The sequence below is a fragment of the Podarcis melisellensis genome (assembly GCF_964234715.1).
Source record: "Podarcis melisellensis genome assembly, chromosome: 6".
NCBI lineage: Eukaryota > Metazoa > Chordata > Lepidosauria > Squamata > Lacertidae > Podarcis > Podarcis melisellensis.
The window spans coordinates 47,298,942-47,311,299 of NC_138538.1; the positions used below are offsets into that span (position 1 = coordinate 47,298,942).

At 44.7% G+C, this 12,358-nt stretch overlaps 1 protein-coding gene across 2 annotated transcripts in view; it reads left to right on the top strand.

Annotated features, from left to right (window-relative positions):
* The window catches only part of CPNE5 (copine 5), a 124,191-nt gene extending 112,370 nt beyond the window's left edge, over positions 1–11,821 (top strand). Inside the window, exons 15-19 of one of the 2 annotated variants that reach the window (XR_014169413.1) lie at positions 369–471; positions 3,340–3,397; positions 4,903–4,976; positions 6,666–7,724; positions 7,759–11,821. Coding sequence is in view for 1 of the 2 variants with exons in the window: in XM_081915405.1 (XP_081771531.1) it covers positions 369–471; positions 3,340–3,397; positions 4,903–4,976; positions 6,666–6,854 (424 nt within the window). In the remaining variant the exon portion in view is untranslated. Of the gene's footprint in view, positions 1–368; positions 472–3,339; positions 3,398–4,902; positions 4,977–6,665 lie in introns of both variants that reach the window. The other variant, XM_081915405.1, reaches the window with a different exon arrangement.
* The last annotated feature ends 537 nt before the right edge of the window (positions 11,822–12,358 follow it).

Below are 12,358 nucleotides of genomic sequence, written 5' to 3' on the forward strand. Positions count from 1 at the left end.
TCGTCACAAAGCATGACAAATGCTATCTGTGGTTGGAAATGACCCACAGGTACTGAGAATGCAACTCCCAATTCTTATCGGCATATTTGGATGGCTGATGACATTCTGGTAGCTTCTTACAAACCATGAAGCGAGATAACCAGCATAGCCTAATGAAAATGTGGGTTGGTAAAATTCTCCTTATTTCATACCCATGCTATTTTAAACATCCTTTTCAATTCATTATATATGATTTCCCAGTAAGCTTTAACCTTACTACAAGACCATATGTCTTTCAGAATGTGGAGCGTTTAGTTCAGAATTCAGACCACCCTGACAACACTCCTGCCTCTGTTCCTAAATTCTCACGATCTCCTCCCAAAACTCAGGTACGCTGCAGCTGTGCAGGACGGTTCCCAGTATTTCGTTTTGCTCATCATCACTGATGGCGTGATATCGGACATGGCCCAGACAAAAGAAGCTATTGTCAACGTGAGTAGCACAGGTTGGGGGTGTTGTCCCAGGAGTTAAGATCTGCCAACAAACAAAAGTGTAACTGCACCTGCCAGGATGGGGAGTAAAATAGTTTCAGGTAGGCAATGTAATATGCTAGAGAGTTAAGATCCTGGAATTTATTTCAAGCCACGGGGGGTGGGGGGGAGAGAGATGTAGCCACAGCACAGATCCATTTTCCCACTCTAGAAAGGTCAAACATTCACTAGCCTCACAGGAACTCCACATAGGAGCACTAAATAGTATTTTTTTAAAAATATGCTATTCCTTCTTTACCTTGTAGCCATTTTCTGCCCTCGTGTTAACAACATGACTGATACAGCACTTCTAATTAGATTTAGAACTCGCATAGTGCTTAACTTAATTAGTAACCCCTGCACAAAAAAAGCCTATAAAGTAGACCCCCATTTTAAAGGTGAGGATAACCAAATCTAGCAGCAAGCCTAAAGCTTGGGTCTTCCCAACTCACTCTTTTAACCACTGTGTGCCATCCTCTGTTATCTCCTGCCTGATCAAAACAGCTGATGAAAGATTAAGGGTGAGAGAAAATGACTTGCCCAAGGCTAATTTGCCCATTGCTCAGGCAGGCTTTGAACTCAGGCCTCCCAGGCAACTTTGAGTATCAGCTGGACCACATGAACTCACAGCAGCTTTCTATTTGCGCCATAATTGCTTTAAGCATCCAATCACTTCTTTGGGCAATTTTCCTTTTATCTCCTCCTACCCATGCAGCCATTTTAACACTTCCATGTGCTGTGTTGTGGATGAGGGGTGCTCATTATTAAAGTGTTCCAGTCCGGCCAAAGATCAGCCCCAGCAAAGAACACACTGATGATTACACCGTCTGTGTGTTTAACAGCTAAATACAATCAGTGATTGCTGATGGGGAAGAGGAGGAAGCTTGATAATTGGATAAAAAGACAGAGAGTGTGTGTGTTAACAACAACAACAACAAAAGAGTTCCTGAAGGTGTTTGGCAGGCAAGGAGAATGGAAAGCACAAAGCGTATCACTGTGATTTCTTTAAATAACACAATGGCAAAGCCCATTAGCAAGCAGGAGAGCATTAGGGTCAGGGAGAGGTCTCAGGAAGGGTTGTTTCTATAAGCAAACAGAAGGGCTTAGCCTATTAAAATTGGAAGAGGCGGCTAAATAAATTGGGTGAAGCTGCTCCCTTTTTCTATGGAAGCAGCAGTTCCTTGATAAATCAGTTGTGACAATGGGTTAATTCTGATTCCATGACTATGTTAGTTTAGCACCGTGGAGTGTGAATTGGCTCCCGCCCCATCTCCCCCATGGCAATATTCTCAAAATATTTTGCTACCCATATAAGGACGAAGTGGCATTTTGTGCTTTTTAAAAGGTCCAAAATCTGCACGTATAAAGTGTGATCAGAGTTAAATATACAAATATGCTGCAAAGGAGTGGGGGTAGGGCTAGACTGGCAATATGCCATTACAACCAGCAGCAAACTTAGCAATGCATTTAAAAAGACAAATCTCTCTTCATTGTTCATACGGAATATGGGGAGCGGGGGAACTCAAAGTCCAACTTCTGCTCCCCCTGGTGTAGTTATTGTGGCGATCACACAGGGTCACAGGACGTTTCACTGTCTATTGATCCCTGTGCCACCACTTTATTTCTCGCTGCCACTCTACCTGGTACAATACTGAGTCCAATCAGGGTTAAATTGGAACATAAACTTCTATTTATTGCAGTTTAACAAGCGTTTGGTTTCATAAACGGTCTCAGTCAATTACAATCATGGGGTGCCTATCCAGACCTATAACTTCCGCTACCTGCTCTCACTCACTAAACCACCTCTCAGATTTTACTTGTCTTCCCAGCTCCTAACTGTTCCTGACTCAGCTTATTTCGCTACACTAATTCAACCTCCCCACAGACTCTATCCCAATTCACTCCCATTCCAACCAACCTCCCAACAAACTCTCCCCTTCAACCCTCCCAGAGCTGGTTTTATAGTCTCTCTGACTCCACCCCCTTGGGTTCTGATTGGGTAACCTGTTTAACTATTTCACCTCCAGCCCTCTCATATGTTAACGTCACAGTTATCACAAAAACTGATTTTTGTGAATCACACATGAGGATCATATTCTTAATGTGCTGGTATGGCTAAGAGTTGCACTGCCATGGCTGGCTGGACACCCCACTACTCAAGTTCCACATGTGAACATGTCATTGGGCATTTGAAATTCCACCAGTCATTATATAAATCAGATGTGGGAAAACCTTTTCCCCTCCAGACATCACTGAACTACAACTCCCCACATTCTTGGCCATTGGCCATGCTTGCTTGGACTGATGGAAGTTCTAGCTCAGCAGCATCTTTAGGGCCAAAGGTTCCCTTGCCTGATACAAATGAATAACTACAAAATTATTACACATATGTCTTTAAAAGGCCTAGATCACCATAATCTTCCACTTATAATTAGGACCTGCTTTGGTTCTAGCTTTCTTATATTTCTGTGTCAAAGGCAAGCAACAGCTGCTCTGTTCCCACTTCCCAATATTATTTACCTTTAATGCAAATATTCATAACCAAGCAGTGCTAAAGCTAGCCCAGGGGTAGGGAATCTTTAGACTTCCCAGATGTTGTTGCATCCCTGACCACTGGCTGTGCTGCCTGGGGGTGATGTTGTTACAATCTTGCAACAGACTCCCCATCCCATCTCTGCCCCACACAATCTATGCCCTGATTTCTGACACATCACTTTGCAGGTTTCTGTTTTGAATTCATGCTCTTGTTTTCTCTCTTCCTCTCCTTCCCATCTCAACCCCAACCCTCTGCCACACACATCTTCTTTCCTTCTTTCCTGTTGACTCTCAGGCTGCCAAGCTTCCTATGTCTATAATCATTGTAGGAGTTGGACAGGCTGAATTTGACGGTAAGAACTTTTGTGCAAACAGTCATGAAATATGATGACTTTCAAATGCTTTGGCTGAAAGGCTGAATCCTATGCTCCTGCTACAATGGCAGCTTCTATCCCAGGGGTTAAGGCCAGTATGAGATAGTTGCAATCTGTGCTTAGCCAGCAACAAAACCAACAGCACCATGTCCAGCAATAGGCACCAATATAGCAGTGCTGATAGAAACACCCATGGCAACTCTGGTATCACCCACCTACTGCAGCTTTGCATACCATTGATGACACTGGATTAGCCATTCTCAGAAAGCAGAAAAACATATATTGTAAATAATGCATTGGTATCATCCAACCAGATCCTTCTCTCCCCCATCTGGCTGAGTTTGACTGGTGAGTGGGGCCACCCACCTGTCAGTCACCTGACATCAGTTAATCCAATTTTGCCCACTTGGTTTGGAATCAAGCCATGCAGGCAAAGGCACGGTGCTTTGCAAGCCTTGGTGTGGTGCTTGCATAGTGCTGTGTGGCATATTTTGCTCTGCATGGGGGAATGACAGTGCCTGCCAACCCCCTTTAGGCCCAACTGCATCTCTACCTTCAGAGGGTAAGTGGGCATAGTGCCAGCGGCAGAGGAAGCCTCTCGGGCACCTGGGGCAGCGCACCCAGAGGCAGGGTGAATCGGCCAGAGGGGCAGTGGGCACGGCACCCTTAGTAGGGACGGGGGGCGCAGCACCCTTAGTAGGGATGGAGCGTGCAGCGCCCTTAGGGAAGGACGGGACAGGGGCGACCTACAGCTGGGAGGGAGGCAGCAGGCGGACATCGTGGAGCCTGCAGGTGCCTGAGACTCATGGCTCTGGCACGCTGCAGGCCCTGCTGTGAGTGCCGCCTGCCATTTTGTCACACACAACCAGTGGGGGCACCTGGGGTGGGCCACACCTACCGCGCCCACCCTTGCTACGCCCTCATGGTGCTCCTTTGCAAGCAACGTTCATGCAGAAAAGCCACTTGAAAAGAAGGAGGGAGCTGCTTTGGGTGCAAAGAAGAGTCAAAAGAATTAACTCCACTGCTCATGGTCAGGGGGACATAGAGCAACATTTCCTCCCCACCCCACCCTGAAACCAAAGCTCAGCTTCTGATTGGCTGCAGAAGCGTGCAAAAGGCTGAAAGGCTGTGTAGTGAAATCAACGGGTAGAATATTAATTATATTAATTAATTAATTAATTAACAGATTAATTATATCTTGCAGTGAGCAATGAGAAACAGACATTGATAGGGCCATCAGTAGAGCAAATTACAATACACGAAATGAAAATTGAAGGTGGTTTTCCTGCTCTGAAAAAAGATAGTGGAGCTCTTTGCTCAAATTGCCTTTTTCAGATAATGGAACAGCTTATCAGTCATGGCATAGAGGAGTTTTGTGGGCCTCCTGCAGTCTTTGACTCCTTTGCACCCTTACTCATGCTATGTATGATTAATCCTCCTTCCTTCCTTCCTTCCTTCCATTCATCCCTCCCCACAATGGACAGCCATGGTGGAGCTGGATGGAGATGACATCCGAATCTCGTCCCGTGGAAAGATGGCAGAACGTGACATTGTCCAGGTATGTTTTTTAATTGTTTAAAAAATAAACCACAATCTGCCTTGTGTGCCAGTCTTGTTGCAGAACAGGCAAGAGCGGAAGAGCCTCCGTGCTTCAAAGCTGACTTGTGTTAGTCAGTGTGGGGGTTTTCAGCTCACTTTCAGGGTGTCAGGAGACCCAACAGCAGCTGTTACTCTGCTTTCCTGGCAGGCAGTGGGGACTTGTCCAGTGGAAGAATGGGGTGCTGCCCCACCAACCCTGAACTTGCCCTCAGCCCACCCCCACCTGCATGCCTGCTTACAACCAACCCAGGGGGTGGCACTGTCTGCCAGCTTCCTCCTTAGTCTCAGAGTTGCCAGAACTCAGCCGGGAGGTGGGAAACTAGGACAAAACCAGGGCAAGTTGGCTCTGGCTGCACCTACTGTTGCACTCCCCTACCTTCCGGCTCATGAGTCCTAATGGGACACCAGTCACCACTACCAGCAAGGCGGGTCTCTATTGCTTGCTGGGAGGGTGAGGTTGTTGTGGTGTGAACACACTAGCAGAGCCAGTCTGGCATCTTTGCACTGCACTGACTTCCCTGCCCATCCTAGTAAGCAAGAGCAACCCACCTGCTGGCAAGCTAGTATAATAGTTCCACTGCACCAGCAAACCATTTCTGATCCTCACTGAACTGAATGTGCCAAGACAGGGTTCTCTGAGTTACATGGTTCCCTAGCTCCAGTTGTCCTGCATCACTCTGAATATACACCTGGATAGAGGAAAGAAAACAAGAAAACAAGAAAGAAAACAAGGCTGTCAGGGATGGGTTAGAACTATTGCCATGGCAACAGCTCAGTGACAGGGCACATCCTCACATGCAGAATGTGCCAGGCTCAATATTTGGCATCTTCAGTTAAAAGGATGATAAGATAGCAAGGTGCCATGAAAGACCTCTCAGGTACATACTCCAGAGAGCTGCTGCCAGTCAGCTTAGGCTGGCCCATATGCAATAATAGTGTATCTTGATACAAGGCAACTTCCTGTTGTACTATGCCAAAATGGCAAAGCTGACCAGAAAGCTCAGAAACCAAGAAGACAAAAAATTCCCATTCAAGAAAGAATGGGGGAAAATTATAGTCTATTTAGGAGACCATTGTAAGCAGATGAAAACATTAGCAGGATTTTAATAACACTTATAATGTAACAAACACTATGGACAATATATAGAGAGAGAGATGTGAAATAATATGCACTTGAAAATGTTGACAGTAGGACCCATGGAAGTCTGGAGATTCAGAGAAATCTCTAAATATGATGATCTATTTGGTATTGTTATAACTTTACTTTTGTAAAATCAAATAAACGTGTGTGGGGTTTTAAAAAAAAAGATACAAGGCAACTTCCTATATTTTCTAATATGTATTTAATTCTGTAGCCCACCCCATCCTGAAGATTTGAGGTGAGTAACAATTAAAAGGCATAGCCTATCAAAAGAGTTTAACTTACCAGAGAGCAGCAAATTCCACTGCATACTTGCTTCCCTGTCAAAGCTGGGGAGGTTTTGGCGCGATCTCTGCCTGGCAAACTGCTTGAGTTTTGAAACCTGTGATCTTTCATTACGAATGTGGTCCAGCCTTCCTGGACCAGGGAAGTCTCTGTTGTAAGGCTATAGATTGCCTTTTGAATGATTTGCCTTTCATGCCTTCGATATACTGTTCTCTCTCCCAGTTTGTCCCATTCCGAGATTACATTGACCGCACAGGAAACCACGTCCTGAGCATGGCTCGGCTGGCTAAGGATGTTCTTGCTGAGATTCCCGACCAGTTCATCTCCTACATGAAGGGACGCGGCATCAAACCCAACCCAGCTCCACCTCCGTACACCCCCACAGGCCACACTCTTCAGACAGAAATCTGAATGCCAGGAGAGGAAAGCAGCACTTGAGGACAGGTGCCTACAAAACACAGGTCACTCTCTTGGATCAGCTCTCAACTTTCTGCGGGCAGACTGACATCCGGGCAGTGATCACACCACAAAATGAAAATCTACAGTGTACTCTTTTCTGCAAAAAAAAAAAAAAAAAAAAAAATCCTCTCTGAGAGCTGGTTTATTGCTGCCATTCTGGCACACCAATGTGCATCGTTGGAAGGACGGACCAGCCGTGAAACCTGGGGGGAAATAAGGGTTTTAATTTCATTTCATTTTGTTAAAGGACAAGCCCTGTTGTTGGCAAATTTCCTCGTTTCCTATTTGGGGAGATCACCTTGGTGAGAGAAGTCCAGCCTGTCTTGGTAGGCCTCATAAGGAGGCACAGATCATTCATTTCTCTATGGTTTCTGTGATGAAGCAGCCCTTTTTTCCATGCATCTTCCCTTGCCCCACCCCTTACAGCTGAATGATTTGGGGGTCTTCTTCTTTTTTAAGCCCATGTATAGTCCAGCTGCCACCTCAAGTCTTCTGACACTTCTTCCTCGCTTTGTAATGGCTCAGCTTATGGATTGACCTGGCAGGCTGAATATTGTGATCAAGTGACCGTGTGATGTCGTCTCTTAATGCTGCTGGTGTTGCTGCTGTTCTTTGTACTGCATCCAGTCCCTAAATTGCTTAATTCCCGCCCCCGCCCCCTTATTCTTTGTAAATCTACTTTGACAAATATTTGTGCAGGCCTGGATTGTTTGTTCCCTTGCTTGTTTGGTTTTTGTGACTCTGTTAAGTCCCTTTTGCATTTTTTAACCCCTGGTTTTCAGCAAAGTGCTGTCTAGATTTGATATCTGAGAAGGTATTATTGTGCAGGGCATGAGAGAGAGAGAGAGAGAGAGAGAGAGAGAGAGAGAGAGAGAGAGAGAGAGAGAGAGAGAGAGAGAGAGAGAGAGAGAATAAATGGGCCTTATTTTTGACCACTTTGCACTTCTGCCCATCAGAGTGATAACTTACAAGTGGTATCCTCAGTCAGGATGATATTGAAGTTTGGGCTTCATAGAGTGTGTTCATAGAGTGGCAGGAAAAGTTACTTCCCAGGGTTATATAGGAATGGGCATAGCTCCTGTGTTGCACTTTGGTATGTCCTTTCTTCATTTCAGCCTTTGCAAAACCTGGACCTGCTATATAAAAACTCCATCTTGGCATGGATCAGAAAAGCTGCATATAACTCTGAAAGCTGCTCTCCCCACCTGGCGCTCTCCAGATGTTTTGAGCTGCAATTCCCATCAGCTCCAGGCAGCGCCCAATGAGGCTTGTAACTCAAAACATCTGGCAGGCAGCAATTTGGGGAAGGCTGTTCTAAAGCAGTGGTGACCTACCAGATGTTGCTGGACTCAGCTCCCATCATCCCTGACCATGCTGACTGGGGCTGACAGGAATTGGATTCCAACATGATCTGGAGGACCACAAGGTCTCCTGCTGTGCTCTGACACAAAACCATACTCAGACTCCTACAATTTTCCAAACTCGCCCCTGGAAAGGTTAGCGGGGTTTTGTGTTTGTTAAAAAAATTGTTTATGTACATATTTATTTCCATTTATATCCCTGTCCTCAACTCAGGGCAACTTAGCTGAATTTAAAAGTACCTCTCATTAAGCCAAGCAGATCTTTCAATCATATCCCTTTTAAAACCAAAAATTATAGACAAGTGCCCTTTTCTGATTTTGATTAATTCATGGATGAAGCCCTCACCCATTTATTTATTTATTTATTTATTTATTTATTTATTTATTTATTTATTTATTTATTTATTTTTCATTAATTTATTTATTAAATTTGTATATCTCCCTTCACCACAAGATCTCAGGGCAGGTCGCAGAATAAAAATACAAGTAAATAATTAAAACAAAATAACGCTCCCCCTTTCCCACAGACACATTTAAAAAGCTGTAGAATACTAATCAGCCAAAGGTCTGGTTGACGAGAAATGTTTTTGCCTGGTGCCCTAAAGTATATGATGAAGGTGCCAGGAGAACCTCCCTGGGGAGAGCATTCCATAAACGGGGAGCCACTGCAGAGAAGGCTGGTTCTTGTGTTGCCACACTCTGGGAGTCACGTGGAAGAGGCACACAAAGGCAAGCCATTAATCCAGCCCATCAACTGCCCCTCATGCAGACGTCAAAGAGAAGTAGAGCTGTGTGTCATCAGCGTATTGCTGGCATATTGCCCTTTGCCACTTCCTCCTTATTTACCACTCCTTCACCTGTATTGTCTCTCAGTATTCCAGATCCAGTTCCCTTACCCCAATCACTAACCAACCGTACTACCAGGGTATTTCATTCTCTCTCGCATATCTACCTTCCAGAGCAGCACTGATTCCCAAGGGTACTTCGGGCAGCTGCCACCCCTATGTGATCTAGGTAAGGAGCTCCTGGAAGCTATTCGTGAGTCTCCAGGGCAGAAATGGGGAACCTATGGCCCTCCAGATGTTGTTGGACTACAGCTACCATTGTGCTTCACCACTGGCCATTTAGAGGCCCCCTGGTTCCCCGCTCCTGGAGAAAGAAAGGTGCTGGGGAAGAAGATTGATGGCCAGTGAGATCCTGCTTCCAGGGCTAACTGCTGAATCATAGAACTGTAGACTTCGAAGGGACCCCAAGGGTCATCTGGTCCAACCCTCTGCAATGCAGGAATCTTTTGCCCAATGTGGGGCTCAAACCCACAGACCTGAGATTAAGAGCCTCCTGCTCTACTGACTGAGCTGTTCTTGTTTATTAAGCTGAAGCTCTTAAGGATTTGAAGGGCTTTTTTTACGTAGGCCAACAAAAATATGCTCCAGCTTCCCTTTTCAAGTTTCAATCCTTATTTGACAAGGTTTTTAGCCACGGGTTTCATGCATTTGTAAAATCCCAAACTGCTTTCCCTCCTTTAGCTGGTTGCTTGAGATGTTCCAGGGATGTCTTAACTCACAGGGAGCCAGATCCCCAAACCTTTCTTAGCTATTAGGGATCGGGATCGGGGCTGGACAACTCTTTTGTTAACTGGAATAATGATGAAAGATGCACTTAGAAGTAGCCTAGCTAGTACTCTCCCCTGCCTATTTAAGAAGTTGTTGGGGAGTATACTAGGCACTTGCTAAGCACTTTCCAAATTATTCTTCTTATTGAGGATAGATAAATGCTTGCGGTAGCATGATGTGAAAGGAAGCACATTGCTTATTTGAGATCCTTAGAGTTTATATTCCCTATGTCCTAGACTAACAGCTGACTACACAATATAAGTCAACAAGACTCTGGACAGCTGGTCAATGACTGGGCCTGGCCCAGGCCTTGCCAAACCTAGGCTCATATGTTGAAAATATTCCAAGTGAAATAAGGGGGAAATTTCCACTCTAAACGGACATGCCAATGGGATCCTGCAGTACACTTTTAAAAACCAAGGTGCTGTATAGTATAGTATTTCCTCCAAGTGGCTCTCTAACCCACCTTTGTAACTATCAGGCAAAATTGGGACAAGATTCAGGTCAGTTTGGTGACTGGAATGGAAGGATAATTTTATGTATGAGAGCAAAGAATGATTCATTGTTTACCTTCAGGGCACCTTAAGCACTTCATGGGGCTTAGGGTTGTACTCAATGATAGTCCTATGCATAGTAGGCCCATTGAAATTAATGAACATGATAACAAACTTAGGTCCATTGACCTCAGTGGGTTTAGCCTGAGTAAAACGTAGCTGAATACAACCCCTACAAAGTTGTCGTCGACTTCTTCACCACTTTAGCTACATTGGATTCTGTCTAAGTGGTCACTTATAGCTACTTTTAAGATGAAGTCTTGGTTGGTTGGCTGGCTTGGCTCGTAAACTGTTACAGAGCTAGTCAGCCAGCAAGTTTTATAATACTTACCAGAGCTCAGTGGTGGGTTTCTGTTGGTCTTTGAGGAACTTCAGTTTTGCCAGTTGATAGTAAGTGACACTTAGTCTCCCTCTCTGCTTGAGGTCCTGTGCTGATGCAGGGTCAGCATCACCTATAACTCAACCAGAAATTATCAGTTTTGGGGATGGTGTTGCTGTATTAAATTACTTTTCCCACATGATGAATAGCACAGACTCGGGGCAATCCTGAACTGGGGATGATCAATGGGACCTTTGCCATTGCCTTTGCTTTGGGATGTGGATTATACTCTGAAACTGCAACCTCGAAGAGCGTATTGTCTTCCAATTTCCAAAAGAAGTAAGCGAGTGAGAATACTGTTTCTCTGCCTCTTTTGTCTTAGCAGTATTAATACATTTACCCCAGAAGCGGAAGCCTCCATACAGGAGACAGTGGGAGGCACATCTAATACGCTGTCTAGTTCTGCAGTAACAGAGGTACCACTGAGCAGTGTTTGCCTGTGCTAATTTGTACCCCATCTGTCTGTAAATTGTCACATCATCCCAAGAGTGACTGGGGAAGTGCTACATAAGCTATGGATTTGTGCACCATATCTCTGCCCACCCGTTGGGTGAAGCATGGCGCTGAAACTGCCCTGTTCCCAAGTTTATATGAGTGGATCAGCACGATGTATATACAGCATGCAAATGTGTGCCTACGAATGGAAGGGGCTGGCGAACATCTTGGGCACAAACACATTTAAAGATCAGGTAGTGGGTTGGGCATACCTGTTGAATCCCAGGCCCATTGATTAGGTCTTAGGTGGTGGAAACAGCAGGAATTCTCCAGGTGACCTAGTTTGAAGCCTGTTGTATGTGCAGTCTATTCCCAAATCCAAATTTTCTCTGGCTTCTGGAGTTTCTTACAGCCACCCAGCATGTTCCATTTCCCCTCCTCCCTTCACGACTGTTTTTTATTTGCATGGCAATGGCCTTTCTCTCTTTTATGCTACCGTTTCCTGCGTTGAATGTCTGATGTAATATAGTTCCTATTGGACTGCCTTAAACTGAAATAAATGATTCCTTTTATTAAAGCACTGTGTGAGCTTTTATTTCGTGGCACAAATGATTTATTCAGGCTATTATCCGATGTCCCTAAATTAGGAGGACAACCTGGGGGGGGGAATCCACTCTCAGGACGGAGAAATGTAGACTGTAATGTTGTTACATATATGCTGAAAAAGGAATAAAGTAATGGAAACTTTTAGAAACAAAATCTTTACCGATGAAACGTTGTATTCTCTTTCCCTATGTGAGTGACTGGGTTGTATAATTTATATATATATATATATACCCACACAACTTTTAACTTAGCAGTAATTGCTACAAAATGCATGCACTCATTAAACGCACTAAGCTACATAAAGGTTACAAAAAGCAAGTACAGGCTACATCATTACAGAAGTGCATTCAAGCAGATCTTGAATCAAAATCCTAAAATCAAAAAACCCTTAGCAGCATTTTTACAAGAACCACAAGAAGGGGTAGGGACTACTGGCGTGATTTAGACAGATGTAGCAGTCCCAGCTCTTTCCTACTCAGATTTCATTGAGTATGAACATCCTATGAAG